The 23,872-nt window shown below is 33.7% G+C and overlaps 1 protein-coding gene and 1 long non-coding RNA gene across 2 annotated transcripts in view; one reads left to right on the top strand and one right to left on the bottom strand.

The window, feature by feature from the left end:
• LOC143080343 (uncharacterized) overlaps positions 1 to 23,872 on the top strand; it is a 172,384-nt gene that overhangs the window by 28,963 nt on the left and 119,549 nt on the right. The gene's annotated exons all lie outside the window — the stretch shown is intronic.
• Positions 673 to 22,661, bottom strand: LOC143080325 (mycocerosic acid synthase-like). The gene is made up of 8 exons (XM_076256112.1): positions 22,418 to 22,661; positions 20,915 to 21,075; positions 18,885 to 19,088; positions 18,237 to 18,418; positions 17,624 to 17,798; positions 3,424 to 10,347; positions 2,508 to 2,669; positions 673 to 1,499 (listed from the first exon to the last, which is right to left on the bottom strand). Exons 1-8 carry the CDS (start codon positions 22,615 to 22,617, stop codon positions 1,339 to 1,341), a joined length of 8,169 nt encoding a protein of 2,722 aa, XP_076112227.1. The 5' UTR covers positions 22,618 to 22,661; the 3' UTR covers positions 673 to 1,338.

Here is a 23,872-nt window from a genome sequence, read left to right as displayed (position 1 = left end):
CATAAAAAAAAACACGTTGTTTCTTCACTAAGAAATGCAAACATTTGTTTTCAACACATTAGAAAAACATCAGCAACAACTACCCTTTTTGTAAAGAAATTCTATAATTGTCGCTTGCTGAATAAGGTATGTTACAAGGAATAAGATATTCTAATTATGTAATTCTCTCACACTCAATATGCACGATTAATTTGTTAAAAGAAAAACTAGAAAAACTAAAGAAATCATTATTTAAAAAAAAAAACCTTGTGTTTCCGGCATTAAATTGAAATATTTTTGAAAAATAACTTGGGTTAAACTGACGTTCATTATCAAATTACGGACATCAGTTAAACCCAAGTGAGAAATAAGCGCAAATTATTGATATAGAAAAATGCTTGGAAAGGATGTCAGGACATCACGAGTTTGCTAGTGAAAAAAGTAAGCCTATAATTACTTTTGAAACTGTGTACTGGCTGTAGCTGAAAGACAGTTATGACATGGTTTCTAACTGACTTGAACCAGGGGCGGATGCAGGAATTTTCGAAAGGGGGGGTGCTAACCCAGGGCACCCAGGGCAAAGGGGGGGGGGGTGCAAAACATATGTCCTGATACAAATGCATTGATCGGCAAAAATAAAGGGGGGGTGCGCACCCCCGGACCCCCCCCCCCCCTGGATCCGCCACTGCTTGAACACAATTCTAGTTGATAATTGGGAATGGGAGGCAGGTTGAAACAAGTTACTATCTTCTACCCTTTTAGGTTTACTACCTTCATAAAGTGCTAACATTTGATGGGACTTGCATGTTTATGCCAAAACCTAATGATTTAAATAACAAGAATGTGTCCTCAGTACACGAATGCCCCACTCGCACTATCATTTTCTATGTTCAGTGGACCGTGAAATTGGGGTAAAATCTCTAATTTGGCATTAAAATTAGAAAGATCATATCATAGGGAACATGTGTACCAAGTTTGAAGTCGATTGGACTTCAACTTCATCAAAAACTACCTCGACCAAAAACTTTAACCTAAAGCGGGACAGACGGACGAACGAACGAACGAACGGACGGACGGACGAACGAACGAACGAACGGACACACAGACCAGAAAACATAATGCCCCTCTACTATCGTAGGTGGGGCATAAAAATTATACATCTAAATTTGTAAAATATGTTGTATGAAATAAAGCACTGTCAACAAGATTCCGTGATATCAGATAGAACAGAAATCACAATCATAAACTTCTGTATAAGTTGTAAGGCTACATTTGTAAGTTTTTTTTTCCAGGATGTTCCATAGAATTTAAAACAAATAGTTTGCGTACAATGCAAATTATGATCCTTGCCATGAATTACTAGTCCACCAATTGCTGACTGGATGATTGCGAGCTACCGGAAGATCTGTCATCGCTTCTAATTTGTTCCATAAATTTCCAAAACAATTCTGCCTCATCTTTATCAGAAGTCTTGAAATTATACTGTCTGGTGTTGGTTTGTATAACTATAACGGCCATCCCTAAAAATAAATATACGACTACAATTTTAAAGAACACAAGTCGTCAACATGGCATGCATGCGATTATCAAGTATAATTTATCCAGTTGCTATTGTAATATTATGTAGGAAGCAAGAGTCATTAAAATGAAACTAAAACTTTATAAGTATTATTTCGGTGCGTTCGAAGCGTTTTTCTGAATTTTTAAGACAGCGACACTAATACAAAAAGATTGGAAAGCCAGTGATGTATAAAATACTTGATTATTTGAGTTTCGACATGACCAAAATGACGTATTCGATCTCCGGACGTCTCTTATAAAATCATAACAAACGATTTTAATATATAGTGTTCAATATAAAAAAAGAAGATGTGGTATGATTGCCAATGAGACAACTGTCCACAAGAGACCAAAATGACACAGACATTAACAACAATAGGTCACCGTACGGCCTTCAAGCATGAGCAAAGCCCACACCACAAAATCAGCTATAAAAGGCCCCGACATGACAATTTAAAACAATGTTTTTTTTTTAAACTGCTGTGTAGTATTTGTTTCTACTTTTACTTGTTATATGCTTCTTTCTTTTCATCTTCAACCTACATGTATGTGTTTAATAGACCTTGGTATCTACTAATCTCACCTAATCATTTTCAATCATTATTTCCAAATGCTTCTTATTCATGTATTTGGTTTTGATGTTATATTATTATTCTCGTGGGATTTTGTCTATGTGTGTTACATTTTAGTGTTATGTCGTTGTTCTCCTCTTATATTTAATGCGTTTCCCTCGGTTTTAGTTTGTTATCCCGATTTTGTTTTTTGTCCATGGATTTATGAGTTTTGAACAGCGGTATACTACTGTTGCCTTTATTTATCAATACTTAAATATAAAGAGTACAAATATCTTCTCCGTTTGAATATGTATTGCGATTGCCATTTTACAAATTTGATAATTGCAGAAGTAATTAGACATGACAACTAAATAAATGTTTAAATGTAAATCACAGTAAAGAGATGAAGAATACCGTTCAACCAGGAACATTTTGCACTTCGAATTGACATTGCTGAAACTTCTTTGGTTCTTCTTCCAGCATTCCACTGTAATATTTTTTTATCAATACCACTGTCCTTGATTCTCAGTAATACTGGATGATGCCAGCCATAAGATGTTTCCTTTTGAAACATTCCTATAAAATTAAGCATAAACAGCAATTTATCATGATTTCAGAATCAATAGCATTCAGGTATTTTTTTCAAACGCATACACTAAAACGTGGATAACAAATGATAGGAATCAAACCAATTAAAAGACGACATTATTTATCTAATACTATGTTTTCATTTTGAGAATTAACCATTATGTTTTAAGACAGCAACATATTCGTATCATATAATGCCCGCATTCCGTTATGAATTATGGTTATCTAGTTTACATGCACCAATGGCTTATGTTAATGTCATACATTATCGCTCTTTTTTATCACCTATTACTACTTTTTATTTAGATAATAACAGTAATTACATAAGAAACTGCCGAAGCGAGTGACATGTAAAGTACACATTTTGTTCATTTAGAGTTTTGTCCCATTGAATGCATTGCGTGCTGTATCGACCACATTTTTCATATGACGTTTGTTAGATTATAGTTTGTGTATACAGTAAACAGCATCATTCTAAAGAGAGTTTCACAATGAAACCATTGTTTAATTAAAGATATAGAATAACTTTTAATTTGACGGTTCTGTTTTTTAAATAAATTTTCCGTTTTCGTCTAAGTTGTAACTTAACACCAATTATTTAAATTATAAAAAAAAATCATAAATTGTGTACCATTGATCCATATCAGCGTTTGAAAAAAAATGTTATTCGGAAACATTTTCATTACATATAACTACTAGTACCTAGCTACCTAATATCAGTTAATATCAAAATTTTCTTTACCTTCATATACAATGTCGTTGTTTTTGTATTCAGTACTTTGCTGAGCATGCCCTCTTTCAACGATAGTAACGGTACGACCATTTACTGTTCCATTTGGAGGATGGTTTGAAAGAGCGGGAAATTTGGATTTAATTTGTGTTAAAGTAACAGTTTCAACTGCAATAACGGCTTCTGTAATTTCCTGTAACCCTTCAAGTATTTTTGTTGATGTGGACATCTGGACAAATTTTGGATTTGCGTGCAGGATAAGCAAAATTGGTTGATCCGATCCTCGATCTTGAATATGCAATTTTGTGAAAAATCTTGATTCGAAATTTATGATGGAATTTACCTTCATCTTTGATTCTGGCGAATGATCATCAAAATCAGTTTGATCTACAGCAACTCCGTGCATAAAAGCATTTACACTCCCAGGTGTATTTGTAAACATGTCTTCCATATATTTCGGAGACATGAGGCCCAGCTGTGTTGATTTCCTAATGACATCAACGTTTTGCCGAAGAAAACTAGAAACTTCCTGGTTGTCGTTCTGAAACTGTGCAATAAATGGAACACAGTTTTCCAATCCTCCACAAATATTGTTCCTATCTATGAAATGCTTGATGTCAACATACGAGGCAACTGATACAACTTCATTATCAGAAGCTAAGTGCAGAAAAATCTGGTATATGGTAATAAAGAACTCCTGGATGCTTATTCTATTTTTCCTGAGGAACTCACGTACTGATATCGACGTTTTTAGTGTACACTGACTTGATGTTACTGTTATATCAATATCGCTTCCTGTGTCAGTGATTTGGTCACTGATCACGATTGGTTTGATATTGTGAGATAAAAGACTTGGCCAAAAACTATCTAATTCACCTTTAAATCGTTCAAATGCGTCATCTAATTCCCTTGCAGTTGCGTTGTCGTGAAAGTGATTGTCAGCAGACACTGTGTCATTTTCGAATAGAGATAAGAACTCCATTGTCAATTGTAAAGCCGATTTCTGATCAAAGAATATTCGATCGCAAAGGATTATCATATAGGAACATTCTTCTGTTTTATCTAATAAAATTTTCAGTATTCTTCCCTCGAACACAACGCTTTTATTTGTCAATTTAACTCCAGGGTCTTTCGGGAAACGGGCATCTCGAAATCGTCGATCAAATTCATGTTCCGGTTGCATGGTTTCAATGGTATGCACGAGTGCCTTGTTAGAAGTTTCAAACTCTTGTTCTTGAAAGACAACGTCCCACGCAATACGAACTGTTGATTCGCCATCTTGCATATAGATGGAATCCAAAAATTCATATACAGTTTTGAGTTTCAAAAAAGCTTGCTGTATTGTTTTGAAGTCGATAGATTCATTCAATATGGCCACTTTTACTTGTAAATAATTGTAGTTGGTTAGACTTCTTGTCTGACATTCGTACATTTCTTTTTCGATGAAATTCAAATCAATACATCTTTCTCTGAAGTAATTCTTCATATCTAGTATTTTATCTACTGGTACTATTCCACATGCATCAAAGGGAACCGAAAATGCTTGAACAATTATCTCAGCAATTTTGTCGATGTTTGCATCTTGATCTAAAACAGCTATAACTGGGATTTTACAACTTAAATATAGATATATGTTATTTATCAATGACATTGCTTTCATGGAATCTATTCCGAGATCAACAAATAAAGTTTTCTCATCTGTTCCTAATAGTTCTATTGCAAAGGCATCTGCTACAATCATTTTCAAAGCTTCAACAATTTTTCCAAAGCGCTTTTCTTGTGGAAGTTTCAATATCTCGTCTACATCAATATCTATATGTTGATGGCTTGGTTTTGATGTAAATATATCTACTAAGTTTAATTCTGTTAATAACGGTTGTAACTTGGACGTTAAATGAAGCATATCAGGCGATAGGCGGATAATTGTCTCCCATTCGAAAATACCATAGACAATCTGAGTAAAATTTTTACAGAGAGTGTGAATCAAACATTCCATAATCTCCTCTGGGTTCAAACTTTGGTACCCTTGAGAATTCAGATACCGCTCAACGTGTTCGGATGCAGTTAATATACCTAGATGTAACGCGCCCCAATTGATTGTTTGTCCACATAGGTCCATTGATCTTCGATAAAAAGCAAATGTATCCATAAAAGCATTGCCGGCTCCATAATTAGTCTGTCCAGTGTTCCCAAAGACGGATGTTATAGATGAATGCATAACAAAATAATCAAGTTTCATATCACGTGTGAGATTGTGAAGATTTAGTGTTCCCAAAACTTTTGGCTTAAGAACCTTTTCAAACTTCGTATCTGTCATATGAACGATTATTGCATCGTCAACTACAGCTGCCCCATGAAAAATACCTTTTAGAGGATGTGATGGAAACTCAGCTTTGTATATGTCCAAAGCTTGTTTTAATGATTCATAATCTGCTACATCTCCTTTAAGTGATATAATATTACAATCATGTTTCTCCTTCAGTGATTGAATTTCTGAAAGCTTTTCCACTGTGGGTGTGCTTCTCGCAACAATTGCGATACATCCGCCGCCCATTCTTGCTATCAGATTTACAATTTCCCATCCAAGACCACTTAGTCCGCCAGTTATTAAGTAACCGGCTGATCTATGGAAGATTCTGTGTTTGTCAATTTTCACTGCAACATCGAATGCATTGATAGCATTTTCATCGTGATAACTGCAATCGAAATTTACAACAGATTTTTTTTTATGTCCAGCAGGTAAACTTTTTATACAATTCTTAGATAATAATATTTGCAATGCTTTAACCAATTTCCCAAGTCGTGGTTCACTCAAAATTTCGTCATAATTAATTATACAAATGTCAATATCAGCAAGCCGCTGTCTCAATGCTCTTTCTTTTGCCTTATCAATAAATTGTGATACAGCAATTATCCTAGAGGCGACGACACTCAATTTTGTGGTGCATTTTGCTAGACAAGTCATTTTTTCTACAAAAAGAACTAATTGACACTGACCACCAAAGCTACATTTTTCTAAAAAGTCGAAAACATCCAAGCAGAAGACTACTTTGTATTTAGATGCATTAAGAATTGATGTTAATATGCTAATATCTATACATAGGCTTTTATCATAAATAATTCCTACCGGACTCTTTTGTTTCAAGACTTCTAAAATTGAAAGATACAATACGCATTCATGCATCAGTCCAGGCCTGTAATGATTGTTGAATGCTACTTTTGGTATCAGACACGATTTTGGGACAAATACCGTGTTGGAAACAGTATTTGGAAAACAGCTGACAAAGCTCGTGTTCTGTGAATCTGATTTAGCTGGATAAATCCTAGATGAATGAAGACAGTTTAATGAATGGCTATTTGTTTTGTACTTTGAAGTAATTTTACCAGAATATTCGGTGGCAATAACAGAGTGTCCATCTTCCCTTGCATATTTCCACGGATCTGGATCATCAATTGCCATAGTTGTAGTGACGGGGCTCATCTTTGGGATAATTACAGCATTTTCTATCTGCATTAATTCATGTTTCGTCTCATCAAACATCATGCTTGTGTTTTTTTCAACAAAAAACAAACTTTCCATGTTTTTGAAATCGTTTGATCTCAGTTCGAGCTGTTGATACTGATTGTAACGATTTATTCGATGTCCATACGAATCATCGCTTAATCGTACTATCTGATTCATGTATATAACGCCTCCAGAACATTGGAACTCAGGTGTGTAATTCAACTGACCATCTTTTCCAGAATTCATTACAATTAGGGGCAAAAGTGTTACATTTAACGCATCGGTAAGATCGACTAATTTTAGGTTCGAGTACGTTCTTTCCCGTACAAGACATCTGCACATTCCCCAAAGTTCAGATCCGGTAACGTTATACAAAACCCCTTCTTGTCCTCCACAATGCGGTTGAGTATTTTCTGTAATGACATAAATTGGAATGTCTATTGATTCTGCAACAAACTTCTGGAGCATTTTGAGTAGAACCAAGCATGACACTTTAATGCAGTGGTAAATTGTATTGGTATCTAAATCATGAGTGATATTATTAAACCCTGGAAAATATACTATGCAAGAAATACTATTCCATTTCATTTGCTTCCCATCTAATGCTGTTTGCAGTTGTTGCAACAATTCGTTAGAGTCAAAAACTTTATCTGTTGCTACATCTAAAAGAACTGCCAAACTCGTACTATCGGCAAACATGGATTTTGATTTATCGTATGATGCTGAAGTTAAAAACACAAACAAAGTGTATTCAAGGCATTCTTCCGCCCTATCGAGGTTCTCTTCTTGAACCGGTAACCAGCGAATTTCGTACGTCTTTTCAGATATAGAAGAAATATTAACGCCTGGTGCAATATTCTTCACTTCGTAATTTTCTATTGTTGCTACTACCTCACCATTTTCAGTAAGCAGAAGAATATTCAGGAAGGTGTGTCGAACGGTTGACTCCGTCAACTTTCCATAAACAAACATTTTCTTTTGAGGAGGTTTTCGCACTGTTAAAGCACCTATTTTAATTGGGATGGGACGAGAAACGTCAGCAGCATTTTTTTCATACTTTTCAAGTGTTGCTATCCATAAAAGGGATAGGGTTTGTAGTATGCCATCTAATATACATGGATGTAAATGCATGGTTTGCATTTCACTCGCTACCTCATTTGGAACTTTCATTTCTGCAAAATATTCTGAATCAGACCTCCACGATTCGCCGATTACAGACAACATTTGTCCGTATTCAAACCCCAGGTCTCTTAAGGTATCATAGAACAACTTCTCACTGACATTTATATGACAGACTTGTTTTATTTCGTCAATGTTAACATGAACTAGATCGGAGGTTTTCGTTTCAAAATATCTTCCTTTGCAAATAATTTGTTTTTTTCTCCTAATATCAAAAGTACAGTTTTTTGTTGATACGTCTACTTCTAATTCCACAGGCAAGTTTTGACCAACACCAATAGGTTTCATAAAGTGTAAACCAATAGATGTTTCTGTCAGTGGATAAGTACTATGCCTCTTTGATACTGCAAGACCGATCTCAGCATGAATTGCCCCAGGTACAATGTGCTGTTTATCTAGTACATGATCATAAATATAGGACGTCTTTTCTTTCGATAATGTTACCTTAAATCCGTCCGACAAAGGTTGTTTTGTCACAAAAGGATGTGTACTGCCCTTACTTACATTAGCTTGTAGAGATGCCCTTACGTTATTTGATATTAATAGCTTTCCAGATCTATGAAATTGATATCGTGGAACATCGGTAAAGCATTGTTGCAACGTACATAGTTTATCAAGTTTCAAGAAGACATTATGCATGTACAATTCACTTATTGCTTTCATAAATGTCTTATGTTCGTCCGGATTATTACTTGAAGGAATTGCCATGGCAGTATCGTCAGTGATTTTTTTCAGATGTGCACGAAGAATTGGCTTTGGACCAATTTCGATAAAAATATTATTTTTGTCTGGATTTATTGCTTTTGATATAGCTTGTCGAAGGAGGACTGGCTTGAGAAGATTTGAAGACCAATAGGCGGATGATCCCATTTCAGGTCCATTAATTTGTTGACCCGATACTGTTGATATAATTGGAACTTCGGGTGTTTTCCCATGCAGATTTTTAAGTTCAGACTTGAGCTGTTTGCTGGCGTCAGTCATATGATAACTATGATACGCACATGTGACATCTAACTCTTTTAGCAAAACAGATGAATACTCACTGTTCGATGACATAATTTCTTTCAAATCATTGATTGAATTTTCGTCCCCGGATACAACACACGTTTCTTTACTACTGTACACGGCGATTGCCAGTTTGTTCCCGTATGTACTACATATTTCTTCGAGTTTCTCAGTGTTAATATGACCAACTATTAGCATTTTTCCGCCGGCTGCCTTTGAGGAAAGGAAAGATCTATAATAGGTTACCTGGACAGCCTCCGATAACGTAAGACATCCAGATGCATATGCAGCAGCAACTTCTCCAACTGACTGTCCTACAATAAGATCCGGGGTCACGCCCTTATCTTGCCACATATCCCAGATACCAATTTGACAGGTGAATATCGCCAAAGGGCCAAGAAAAGGATCTCTAAGAAAGGTACTTGATGGATTTGTCAATGTGTCAAGTATACTAATTTTTGTATATTTTATCAATTCTTGGTCGATTTTCATGACAGTGTCCTTGAATATTTTACTTTTATTGAGGAAACCCTGACACATTCCTACCCACACTGTACCAACACCACAAAATAAAAAAATCAATTGCACAGGTTTAATTTTCTTTGAGATTTCGTCTGCTGTGGTGTTAATGGCTGTCAACTGTTCTTCGAGGTCATTAGTACTATGGGTAACTACCGCAAGTCTATATCGATAATGACTTCTTTTCATCAGAGAGGTGAATGACAATTCTTGTATATTATAGCTTTCGGTTTTGATTTTTTGTATATAATGTTTAACTGTATACGTTAAGGCTTCCTGGGATGCAGCAGATATAGCTATTATAAAATCTACCGTGATTGGTTTGCAAGTACTACTACCATCTTTTATGGGGACTGTCTTGGCTAACTGTTTTATTACTGCATGACTGTTAGTTCCTCCAAATCCAAACGAATTTATGCATGATATTCGTGTTCCATCATTGCGTGCTTTCCATATTCTTATCTCTGTCGAAACCTCTAAAGGAATTAAATCAAAGTCGATGTTAGGATTAGCATTTTCCTTCGAATAATGTAATGATGACACAATTTTGGCATGTTTCATCATTAAGAGAATTTTGATTAGACCTGCGGTTCCCGCTGATGATTCTAAATGTCCAATATTTGTCTTTACAGAGCCGATAGGAATTTTTCTGTCTTTAGACAGAAACGGAGAGAAAAATTCTGCCAAAGCATTTGTCTCTGTTGGATCACCGATCGGAGTCCCTGTTCCTGAAAAAAATCAACTTATGACGTTAACGGTAGGCCTTTTTTTTTAAAGATTATTTGACATTTTGTCATATATGGGAACCCTTTTAAGCGCATTACTGAGTTATCAATTGTCACAAGGCGGACATAACAGGTGAGAATTACTCACTAAAAATCCTGAACTAAATCTGATAGGAGATGTTGTGATGTAGTGTTGTTTAGGAAAATAATATGCGCACACACATAAATGGCTAATACGTTAGATAATAAAACATTTTGACTGCGAAATGTTGAACCAAATCATGTAAGAAACAAAGAAAATATTAGTCGTACATGTCGTAGTGGGTCATTAGTTAAAATTAGTACGTTAAAATGGTTTTGTTTTCTTTAATAGCACAGACTAAACTTTTATGAAATATTAAAGAAATAAATTAACAAAATATTACATAATATTAATTCGCATAAAAAAGAACAACTCGACATTTTTGAATTTAGAAAATTACTATCTTTCTTAACTATAGTTTGTGTTTATTAAGCAAAATGGTATATATTCAAACTTGAAAAAAAACTGAACAGTGTTCTAAATTTATAACATATAAGACTAGGAAAACATGAAAATGTATTGTAAAATATCAGCTGCATCTCGAATATGAAACTCATTTTGAACAATACCAGTATTTTTCTTAGAAAATCCGCGATGTATAGTTGAAAACGACACTTAGTATATATTTTCTACGTTCTGCATTGAACTATTGTCTGAACAAATTGGTTGTACGTTTGATTGTGAAGGTTACAATTCGCAACCAAATATGGTCAGAAAAAGATCGTTAAATCCGATGCGTCATGTACAGAAAGTATCACGCTCTTTACATTTGTACGATAGAAACCCTTGCAACAAATCCTTCGGGGGTTCGTGAGTGGCCTGTTGTAATGCTAAAGCTTTCTCCCTACCCAATTAACTTTAATTTCACAATGATAGTCTAAATTAATCCTTTTCAGCCACGCTGGACCCCTATTATATGTTTGTATATTTAATTTAATCTCGTCCTAATCATTTATGATTTTTTTTACATTCGACGTTAAGCCATCAACAATCATTCAATTTATAACCGTTTATGACAGCATGACTTTAAACTAACATATAATACGTTGATTATTTTAGCTAACAGTTTGCACGAAATATAGTTCACCAAACCCTGCCACATTATCATTCCATCGAGACGATTGATCATTTCTTGTTCTCCTTTACTAGTATACCGAGTATTTTTAAGTTGCGGAAAAACAGCAGCTATCAATCATTAAGTCTCTGTTTTTAACAAACCGGGAACCAAACAAAGTGACGCTCGCATTCGAGGCAAGTACAATACTGAGAGACAACTGAGCTGGTTACACGCGTTACCGAGAGACCCTTAAAGGTGGTTACAGTTGTTTCAAAAAGAGAATTATAAACGAGTAATACATGTAAGTATATGAGAGGTGAGACATATAATTGACCCATTTATCATCTTCCTTCCTATAAGAGGGTGCAAATGGAGGTTTACAGAATAGAGAAGAATAGGCAAAATATATAAAGAATAAAAAAACAACGGACCAAAAAATAAAGAATAGAGGATGAGGTGATAAATTATAACTATAGGCTCTTAAGAGTCTGTCGCTCGCCTTGGTCTATGAGCATATTAAAATAAGGACACTCTCCAACCTTCTAGATGACAATAGACTTCATGACAAAAATCTCTCTTTTAAAATCTTCTTTTACTGGTTATTAAATCTGTTTAGTTTCTTTGACTTATCAATATTTATATCATTATTTTCATAAAGGCATTACAGAAAAAATATGTCTCTCTTAATATCTTAGGTTTTCATGATAATAAGTAAAAATGAAAGAAAAAAATGATAAAATTTGTAATTTATGGGCAATAACTCCTAAAATGATTTGTTCAACAGTTTTTACGTATATATATATATATATCATGCATATAGACAATTGTAGATGTCATTTCTCTGAACATGTTTTCTCCTTTCAGATTACTCTCTCTTGATGCCACACCAATTTAATTCCTTGTTCGACGCACCCGCCCGCAAGCATTTTTTTTCAAAATATATATATTTTTTAATTTTTTTTAATATTCCCGCTTCCCGCATCCGGAAATGTATTCGTGTCTATTTCTTGCATCATATTTTTATAAACATTAAAAAGATAAAAAGCGATCACAAGAGCGTTTTAGTCAATGTATGTATGTACTGGTAAATGCCTCTGTTATCCGAAGAACCCCTCAAAAGCTGCGAGGGTACAGTGGCATCCATGAACACTCCCTATCGGGATAAATGGAGATATGTCACTAACGTATATTTATAAGACAATTATTTTTACAAGAACAATCAATCCCCACCCAACACAAAGGGAGTGCTAGGACACCGGGAAGTCTGTTTTAATGGTGGAGAAAGCCAAAATACTCGGGGAAAACTACCGGGCCATTCGGTGGAAACAGACAAACAGAGAAATATCAGAAGATTGATCTTCAGGTCAAAGTAGGGGGCAACTTTGACCAACCGAGGCCAGAGACCAGAGATGTGTGTGAGAGGGTGAAAATTGCCCTTCTGATGTACAGATATTTTTTTAGCACCCCGAGTGAGAATCGAACTCAGCACTGTAGCCATTGGTCTTAACCACTAGACCACTAACTCACACATATGTCAAATGCAGCCCTTTAAACTGTTTCATGCATTAGGAGGCCTGGGAAGTGTTGCCTGCAACTGCAATATCGTTTGCCGGCGGAACAAAACTATTCATACCCGCTGCATGTTTATGCACATGTCCTGAGTCAGGACCCTGTTGTTCAGTATTTGTTGTTTTTTGCCAATTTTGGCGTAGTTCATAAGTATTTCTACGTTGGTATACATATTGGGTCGTTGGTTTTTCTGTTTGAATTGTTTAACATTTGATGTCCTTTACAGCATGTTGGTTAGTGCGGACAAAAGCCCCATGTTGAACAGTATAACACAAAAAATGGAATGTACAAACATTTACAAATAGCCCCACCCCCACCCCCAACCCCCCTACCCCCAATGCTAGGTATAGGTCATGTCTTACCCTTGGAACGAGCAAAGATATCCATCGCATGGCAATTCATTGGAGACCAAATAAAGCAGTTGAAATAATTATTCAATTATTCAGTTCATGATATGAATTATGATGCCTCAGAAACTAATATTTAGAGAACAACAAAAGGGGAAGGGAGTACATATATGTTACTTCCTAGAAACATATCCTGACCCCCAATTTGATGAAAAACAAGTTCTGAATCGAAATTTCCCCCTTACCTTATATTGTTAAATATTGAAAAATATAATTTGATTGAAAAAAGCATTGAAAAATTTAATAAAATTGACCGCGCTTTGCATGAAAAAAATCAGTCTCAGACAAAAAATCTCCTACATTGAAGTTAAATGATTGCCTAATACAAGAAGTCATAAATAATAAATAATACAGGTTTATCATATTGCAAATACAAAAACTATGAATTCAAGGGAAATAATAAGAATTCCTAGACATTTGAAAATAGCTACACGTTAACAAAAAATGTGGTAAAGTTTCTTCTGTTTCATTTCACAATTTGCATATAGACCGTTCTCAATTATTTATAAACTTGGCTCTAACTGTTTGTAGAATGTAACTTACATTCTACAAACAGTTAGAACCAAGTTTATAAATAATTGAGAACGGTCTATATGCAAATTGTGAAATTACATTCTACGAACAGTTAGAGCCAAGTTTATAAATAATTGAGAACGGTCTATATGCAAATTGTGAAATGAAACAGAAGAAACTTTACCACATTTTTTGTCAACGTGTAAAAGTCTAGAAGATATCAGAAAACCGATTTCGGAAGATTTAATTAATTCCTATAGTGAAGAGTTAGCTGTTTTTAATATGAAAGATGAACAATTTGACATTTTACAACAGATTATAGATCCTTTTGTTTACATGGCAATGTTAAGAAATGAAAAAGTTTTTAAAGTGATACAGAACATTATAAAGTGTAGACGATTATGTTTCAATCTCCATTGTGAAAGGTATAGACTGTTGCAGGTAGATGAAATAAAGAAAAAGGAGAGAAAGTAGATAATAACTTTATATGAACCCTAAGTGACGATTGGTCATAATTGTCTACTCTTAAACAGTGATGTCTTTAGATAAATATTTTAGATTTTAAAGTATTTAATGAGTTGATGCTGCTTCTATTGACATTAAGCCCAATTTGATCGTCAATAATATGATGTGCAATGTAAATAGTGTACAGTGATATTGGTGGAAGATATTAATATTCATGTTGTGAACTCCATTACTAGTCTCGGAAGAGGTGTTCCTACATTAGCAGAATATAAATTACAGATTACAGATAAATGTGCTTCAATTAAAAGTAGGCATTACATGTCTTGGTGAACAGGGAAAAAAGCACTTGGCCGTTGATGAACTTAATAAAGAAATGTCAAAACACAAATGGTAAATCAAGTTTTATAGCATCTTGTTTTGATTAATATGGTTATAACCTATGATCTATGTTTACAAAAAAATCGCTCTCCTTTAATTTTCAAGCATGGCCTCAAAAATTTTTTAACTTATTTTATTTTTATCAAAATTTTCAATCGCTCGCTCGCCCCAATTTTTTTGGGGGAAATCCATAGAACCAGGAATTAATTTGGTGTGGCCTTATAACGGTTCATAAAATTATAGACAAAACTTGCATTTTAACCCTATGTTCTTTTTTTTAGCTATGTTAGTTGGAAGGACGGGTTTACGGAAGCATAGATAGTTGTTCTCACGCTTCACTATTTAGAATACATAAGTGAAATACTAAAACTGTGAAGAGATCTATAGATCTACAAGTTTTTGCATTCGTCTCGATCCGAGTTTCTTAACCTGTAAATACACCGTTATCAAGCTGCTCAGATTATACACATGATCTGTTCAACAGAAATCAAAACTCTACAACCCTTCTGAATAATTTCTCGAACGTGCGTCTTTTTTCTAAATCAAGTCTAGATATAAAAACAAATTTATGTAACAAAAATGCAATGTTTAATTAATACTTTCATGTTTCTATTGAAATTTGTATAGGAACGGTGACAGAAAGCTGTTAATTTTGTGTCATTTGGTCTATCGTGGGGAGTTGATTCATTGGCAATCATATCATATCATCTTTATTTCATATGCCAGTCTTTTTGAAAAAAGAGTAGGAAACTTTATTTGATAATCTTTGCATGTTCCTATGTTCCTAGAAACACCAACATCTAAATAGAACACAAGCACTTGTCTCAGAATTTGTTTTCCTATATATACTTTAGTATATACCAATTAAAATATATACCTTAATATAAGGTATATACGATTTTGTTTTCTGATACATATGCCTGTGCAATAGAACTATTCATGTGGTCCTGTCTTGAAAAAATGCAATATAAAATTGATAAATGAAACCCCCTTTTTCTCATATATTCGATCGTTCACGGAAGCATTATATAGATTATACATTCATGGTTCATTCTAAGACACCAAATCCCAGGTACCAATCGAAATAGAGAAAATAGTCTCAAAAACTGTCTCAAATAAAAGCGGAGGAGGATGGGTTAATGAAACCTGTTAAAAGAGTTTTAAGTAGGCATTAGATATTTGTCACTGGACGTCAGAAAAACGATGAATTAATACACGAAATGCGCCAGTTTAGGTTACGCAATCTTTTGATTTATCACTATTATGAGAAGATCATACTATAGGTAGAGAAATTCCTAATTTTTTTATATCAAATTGACAATTTGTTACATCAAATTATTAATTTGTTACATCAAATTATTAATTTGTTTATCAAATTAATATTTTTTTTATATCAAATAAACAATCAGTTAAATCAAATTAATAATTTGTCATATGAATGAATATTCTGGTAAAATAATTTGTTATATATAATTGGTTATCCGTTATATCAAATTGATAAACTGTTATATCCAATTGTAATATGTTATACATGTATCAAATTAATAATTTGTTTAAATCAAATTGGAAAAAGCAAATAAGTATGGCCCTCAAAGGTTTCCGTAGGGGTAATTATCTGACCTATTTTTGTAAACTAGATATTATTATGGCTGTGGCCAAGTTTTGTTAAATTTGTCTCAATAGTTCTAGAAGAGAAAATTTGTGTAGAAGATAACACAAATATACAAAAATTTGTTAAAAAATAGACTATGAAAGCCAAGTACCGATTATCAGGTTGTCTGCATGTTGATATCGTAAAATATCAGCTGCGAGACATAATATGAAGCTTTTTGTCGAGTAAGCGCAGCGAACGAGATCAAAAAGCCTTCGTATTATGTGGAGCAGCTGATATTTTACAATATTAATATGCCGATAACCTGATAATCGATTTATCGGGCTGTATTTGCGTCTTTTGGAAGTATTGTCTTAGTTTCACCAGCAACCGGAACGTGACTTGATAAGTTCGGGTCAAACTTATCAACGTCGGTTCAAACATTATGACGTCGCTGATATGTCCGGGTCAAAGTTATTAAGGCCAGGTCAACGTATTTGACGTCACAAAGCCGTGATATGGAGTTTTATTAAGAGCTGAGCAGATTGATATAGACAGTTGGACGACCGATAATAACTACTTATCGGGTCAATTGACATTTTGGTCACAGTGACTCATTTGTAGATCTTACTTTGCCGAACAATTTTGCTGTTTACAGTTTATCTCTAGTCTATCTATTATAATATTCAAGATAATAACCGAAAACTGCAAAATGTCCTTGAAATTACTGATTAAAGAGCAGCAATCCAACAACTGGTTGTATGATGCATTTGAAAATTTCAGGACAGATAGATCTTGACCTTATGAACATTTTCACACCCATGTCAGATTTGTTTCAGAGATATAAGTAAAACACTGCATTTTACCCAATTGTTCTATTTTAAGCCATGGTAGCAATCCTAGTTGATAGGCGGGGTGATCGGATACATTTTATAAACTAGGTACCCTTAGAATGATTTAGACCAAGTTTGGTTCAATTTGGTGTAGTTTTAGAGGAGAAGATATTTTTAAAAGTTAACGACGACGACTGACGACAGGTGATGAGAAAAACTCACTTGGCCCTTTTTTGTCAAGTCAGCAAACACATAGAGAATAATGAGGTGCTAAAATACAAAAACAATATCATAAAAAATTTAAGAATACAGAAATTAAGGCCCCGTCATCTAGACCCTCCTGTTTAATTGCAAAAAAGTTCACAGTAAGTGATTCTACTTTACCATGCGACTCGATGTACTGTATGTCTGCGGGAGAGATACCATGCAAAGAATACAATCTTTCCATCAACTCGATCTGTTGTTTCCCAGATGGGGCTGTGATTGGCGTATTTTCTTTTCCATCTTGGTTACAACCAGACATAATAACAGCCCAAATTTTATCACCATCCTTTTTTGCCTTGAAAAATATAAACTTAAGTATAAGATAAAATTAAACTTATTGTCGAGGCAATATATTACATGGTAATAGTCATAATTAGGAACATTGTGAGAATGATTTTATTTAACGTTGACTTACATCGTCAATTACAAATCTAATGTTATGTACATTAACGATTACATTTCTATGTCAAAGCAGTCCTACTCTTCGCAAGTTTGTAACCAGTTAACTACTATTCATCTCTAATTTCTGCTTTGCTGTTTGCAAAAGTGAGTATGTTTAAATAATATACCTTTTTTTTATCCAATTGGAATTTTTAAGAAGTTAGCTGCGCATATCCATAGAAAAGAACATGACAAAATTTCATGATGCTAGTATGTACCTAACCGCCCAAATTTTACTATTTCTCACTATAAATTGAACCATTTATTGAATGAAAAAAGCGGTAATATTTACTTGTTTCAGGCTTTTTAGAACCACCATCCCACAGCCTTCTCCACGTGCATATCCATCAGCATCCTTAGAAAAAGTATGACTTTTTCCAGTTTTAGACGTCATCCCAGCTTTAATTAACGGGATATAATTGATAGGCGTAATCATGCTGTTTACACCACCGCAAATCGCCATTGAACAATCCCCTAAAAATTTACAACAGTTTTTTTTATTGTTTCACTGCTTCAACGCCTGTGATCTTGGTCTCTGCTTGGAGTTCAACGCATGTGTACAGGGATTCAAATCCTAGATCTCATTATAAACATTAGTCAAATGCAGATATTGAAAGGAAACAAACATTTTTTAAACATAATACCGAACGGATTACATTAGTTAAGTTGACCACATACAATTTTAGATTCTGATTTATATGCCTTTTTCTTTATGATATTACTTTCAGAAGAGTAATGTTATGAGATTCTGATAACAAAAATATAAACATTAATTGAGCAAATCATAAAAATGATAGGTATTACAGAAAAACGTGTCGTGAGTATGTAATACGATAACTTCGTTTGTAGTGCTCTATTTTGTATTTGGCATGTTCGAATAGTGATTGATTATTTCATAATGCGTATAGATTTCTAATATAAACTAGTTAGATGTAATTACCTGATCTAATAGCTTGAGAGCCTAAGTGAATAGCGACTAATGCAGAAGAACATGCAGTGTCGATCGTCAATGATGGACCTCTAATGTCGAAGAAATAGGATAAACGATTCGAAATAATGCTAGATGACATTCCAGTTACAAGGAAATTGTTAAATTCATGTAGGGATTCGTTCAATCCTAGTGACAAATCTCTGTTCATGCATCCTTTAAAGTACAATAAGTTGCGTATTTATTGTGTACAAATAATTTATTTTAAATTCTAGACTCATAACAGAAATGTGAAAAATCAGAAGCATGTTTTATTTTGTCTAACTGTTTTTTTTTTTTTTTTTTTTTTTTTTTTTTTTTTTTTTAATGGCATTGAGTAATGAATATAGCCTTGCAATGGATTGATCTGGATTAAGGATAGAAATTTGGACTTCTTCTTCCAAGATTTTTAGGTGAATCGCCATTAAGTTATATACATGTAACCTGCATGTTCAGGTAAACGAATTCACCTCTATATAAAGCATAGGTTGTGCCATACAAGGCCATGTTTAGTTGTGATGCAAGGATATTATGATCTTCCTCCTCACTGTCTAAAGGGAGTTATCAGATCTTTAAAATCTGATGAATTAATGCTACATTTTTGTACAGGAGCTAACCATTATTAAAATCTGGAAAATCGACCACGAAAAAACAAATACAAATGCATCGACAGGGTAAGCGTCGTCTGCTATGGGCGCATCACCCTTTTTTGTGTATATCTGCCTCGGCATGTAAGGTACTCTAATAAGCAGAAAGTTGTCAGTAAATCTATTCATGCTAGTATGACTTTGTATATTTTGGGAACAAAAGAAGATGTTCAAGTATGTGCGAAACCCAATATTGGTCGAATGTTAAGTTTTTAACTTTAAACTTATTAACAAAGCTGAATGCGTTGGAAGCGATAAGATTTCACGCCAAACCATGTATTTGAAAATTGATCTGGAAATATTTGATCCTGTAATCCAAATTTTGTACAAAATGACAAAAAAAAATGTCTAGTTCGGTCCCTGTGAAAAATAATAATTCAGTAGAAACTATTTTTATTTATCAAAACTCTTAGAATGCAAGCTTTTAAATTCAGTAATTATCATACTAATTAAAACTGCTCTGTTGGTTGATAATTGCCCAATTTTGTTTTTTAATATTTCATACTATAAAATATTTTTTACAAAATGCATAATTATTTTTTTGGAATATATAAAATGCAAGAATGTTTAAAGCATTCAGCCGTTTTACAAATAACATAAATGTAGAAAATGCCTGTAGCATATATTTATTTGCAGATTTAACTTGTGTAATAACGTGTGATGCAAAAATGTTTCTTTTACATAAGACGTGGGGTTGTCAACTGAAACCAAATCTTTTTACCTTGACCTTGGACCTAGGAAGTTGTGCATACATTTTTACATGTCCTCTTGTGTTGGTTAATATGACTGGCAAGTATAAATGAAATCATAACGGTTCTCAAAATAAAGAGTGGACACAATGTGTTACGACAGACAGACGGACTGATCACTATAGGGCGATACGCCATTCGTCGGGATCCTTATTATGAATATAATATGTACTTTCAGCCTAATCATGAATATAATATGTGTTTCTCACCTTCACTAGTAATCCAACAAATGGATCTTTTGCAGAGTTGTCACCTGTTTAGACGTACACATATATATATAAAGTACCCAGAAAATCCACCTATAATTATTCACCTTTTACCCGAAGACTGTTGTAAAACATGAAAGTACTAGTGAATATCAAATAATATATGCATTATCCGGAAATATTGGACTTTTTTATTTAGATATATTTATCTATACTCAAGACTTTTAACAATTCGAGATATATATATATATATATATACAAATATCTAAATATATAATCCATCTAAATAGTGTAGTGAATCAGTTGGAACAGGTACTGATTTGAATTTCTGAGCACTTGAATTCACTTTGGCGTTTAATGGGGTTTACGTGACATCAATTTAAAAATCTGGGGTAACTTACCAATGTAGACACCAGTATTCGTTCCTTTGATCTTTTCTCTAGTAAAACCTCCATCTTCCAACGCAGAATATGTAACCTCAAGGGCAAGACATTGTTGTGGATCCATCCATCCAGCCTCTGAATCACTGATTCCAAAGAGTTTATTGTCCCATTTATCATAACTAGCAAAACAAGAACAATCGGGTGATGTTTGGAAACTCAAAGTCATTGCAGAATAAAGAACGTGTACGTTTTGATCTATTTCTTGAAATAAATATATGACTTGCATGAATCATTTGTAGAATTCAGATTTCAATTTTTCAAGAAAAGACATGAATATATAAATCAACTGTAGTATACCGGTGTTAAAACGTCCTCATTTGATTATGAGAAAACAAATCTGGGTAATAAACTAAAACCGTGGAAATCACATCAACTAAAAGAGGGAAAAAGGAACAGCAGGAAAGCTAAAATGCAACAAAAAAAACACCAATATACATAGAAACGACCTATATGATAACAACTACCATATGCTTGACCTGGTGCACATTTTAAGAAGACATGGTGGGTTGGACCTAGTGGAATGGCTAGCCAAAACCTCCCGTTTTTTGATAATGTTAAAATAAAATATCTCTGAAATGACAGCACTACGTGACAGAAATACAGCACCAACACATGCAAACACATTTATCACAAAGAAACGCATACACAAATAATATAATAGTCGACACAAAATGCAAACCATAGAACAACAATGTACATATTTCATCAACGACAGACATGGTATCAATACCAGTCACACGCTTACGTAACGAACATGCAATCTCGAACTTTATACAAATATTGACAGTACTATACTTTCAAACCACAGTACACACATGTGCACAAAGAATGAAATAATGAAATAATATGTAGATAATTCCGGCATGGTGCACATGCCACGATAGGAATTTTACAAGTACTATATTTTAAAGAATGTTACAAGTATTATACAAGATCATTTAGTTATTAAAAATTATAATAGAAAAACAGACAGACAAAAGCAAATCGAGAGGATCTGCTATTGAATATGTTGCCTTTGTATAATTAATCTATATTCGTTAACGGATTTCCATGTGTTTTTAGTGTTGATTTGCATTTTGTCAGTTCAGCTTGTATAAAAACACATACAAGCTTCTAGTACCTGCATTTAAGCTTAGACAAGTTGATAAGAAGTTAAATGCCAATTTCATGTTCTCAATCAACAAAAGTATATAGAACTTCAAGGAATATTCAAAAAATGGGATTTCCATAAACATTAACAAACTCAAACGCTATCAATCAACAGAACAAGTGAAAAACAACTGTTATTTTCCTGACATATCAACAACTACTGATGTGATTCCTGACTGAAACAGAAGGATACACAAATTTTTTTCTGTCAAGTTGGATATCGTGTTCTTACTTTCTTTTCTCTTTCATTAAAATATTTTTAAAATTTTTTAGAAAGTCAAAGCAATATTTGATTACTGCTATTTTACATACTCTTGTATCAAACCACTTTTAGAAGCTTGTTCTTTCCATTTATCGTCTAAGTCCGGAATATCAATGATATCAACATTCCACCTCTCCTTGGGGACATCCAGTACGTGGTCTTCTCCATTTTTCAATACTTCCCAGAATTCATCTATATCTTTACCACCAGGGAAGCGACAAGCTATTCCTACTATAGCAATTTCTTCCATCTTGGAAAATTGCTAAAATAAAAGTATTAACATTTAAAAAGGTGAAATGCGGGACTCAAAAAGTCATATTGGTTAAATTATCATTTTTTGTGAAGTTATAAAGTATGTTCACAAATTTGTTTATTTTATCATTAAAAGATTTGATACGGATATTTTTGAATAGATAAACAATACTTTGTTTTACTCACCCTGCATTAAAAGATTGATGAGATCAATACATCTTTTACATTTTGCTTGTTAAAACTAAAAATCACTGAGTTTCTCTTTAAATGTGACTTAACAGAGAAGGAGTTACCTTCGTGTGCACTGAATTCCAACCAATAGAAAAGTTCCTGATGTAGTACTTCGAAAAATACTCAGTACATTTGTTCGGTTCATTAACTAGTTGGTAATTGTACAATACATATTTTTTAATTAGATTTTTAAAATGCTATTACGTTTTTGGTTTTCTCTGGTTCTCTTTACATTTAACAAGAAAGACTGTTACTTGCTTAAAAATGCATGACTAATTATTGAATTCGCGATTTTAATATTACATATGTTACTTTTTATATATATGTCATGAAGTTAATTCATGGGAAAACATGACTAGTCAGACATTAACCTCCTTGGTATTAAATGGTATATAAACACGAATAATGCATGCAAACAGTAGTAGGTAACGCTTAGTAAGTAATATACTCAACCGGTCTTGATACGTTTAGAACCGTTTGAGAGAGTTCATTTGGTTCTCCCGGTTAAGTGCAAAATTAATCCTGGTATCTATGATGAGTTTATTTATAACCATTGGGTCGATGCCAATGCTGGTGAAGTTTCATTTCCCCGAGGGTATCACCAGCCCAGTAGTCAGCACTTCTGTGCTGACTAGAATTATCATTGATATGGTCATATTTATAAATCAACTGTTTACAAAACTTCTGAATTTTTGAAATACTAAGGGTTTTCTACCTTAGGAATAGATTACATTAGCTGTATTTGGCAAGACTTTTAGGAATTTTTGTCATCAATACTCTTCAATTTTGGGATTCGAGCGTCACTAGTGAGTCTTTTGTAGTCTGGCGTAAATACAAAATTAATCCTGGTATCAATGATGAGTTTATTTTATGATATGAATATGCAAAATAAAAATTGCTAGCAAATTTTAAAAAAATACACAAGTATGTTGACAACAAAGAGAAGTTCTGTAAAAGACAACCACAGTTCTAGATATTAGTAGTTACCAATGTAAACCTTCAAAAAATAATTTGTCAAATTG

Source organism: Mytilus galloprovincialis, chromosome 1, assembly GCF_965363235.1.
Source record: "Mytilus galloprovincialis chromosome 1, xbMytGall1.hap1.1, whole genome shotgun sequence".
In the NCBI taxonomy this organism is placed as follows: domain Eukaryota; kingdom Metazoa; phylum Mollusca; class Bivalvia; order Mytilida; family Mytilidae; genus Mytilus; species Mytilus galloprovincialis.
This window is presented reverse-complemented; position numbering and strand designations above follow the sequence as displayed.

Bases quoted from the DNA above. Each gene is read 5' to 3' on its own strand.
- LOC143080325 (XM_076256112.1), bottom strand. From the start codon at position 22,617: ATGGAAGAAATTGCTATAGTAGGAATAGCTTGTCGCTTCCCTGGTGGT. The intron at 10,348-17,623 runs GTAAAGTAGAAT...GATTTTTTTCAG, and splicing joins ACAGTACATCGAGTCGCATG to GAACAGGGACTCCGATCGGT. The intron at 2,670-3,423 runs GTAAAGAAAATT...TTAATTTTATAG, and splicing joins CAACGACATTGTATATGAAG to GAATGTTTCAAAAGGAAACA.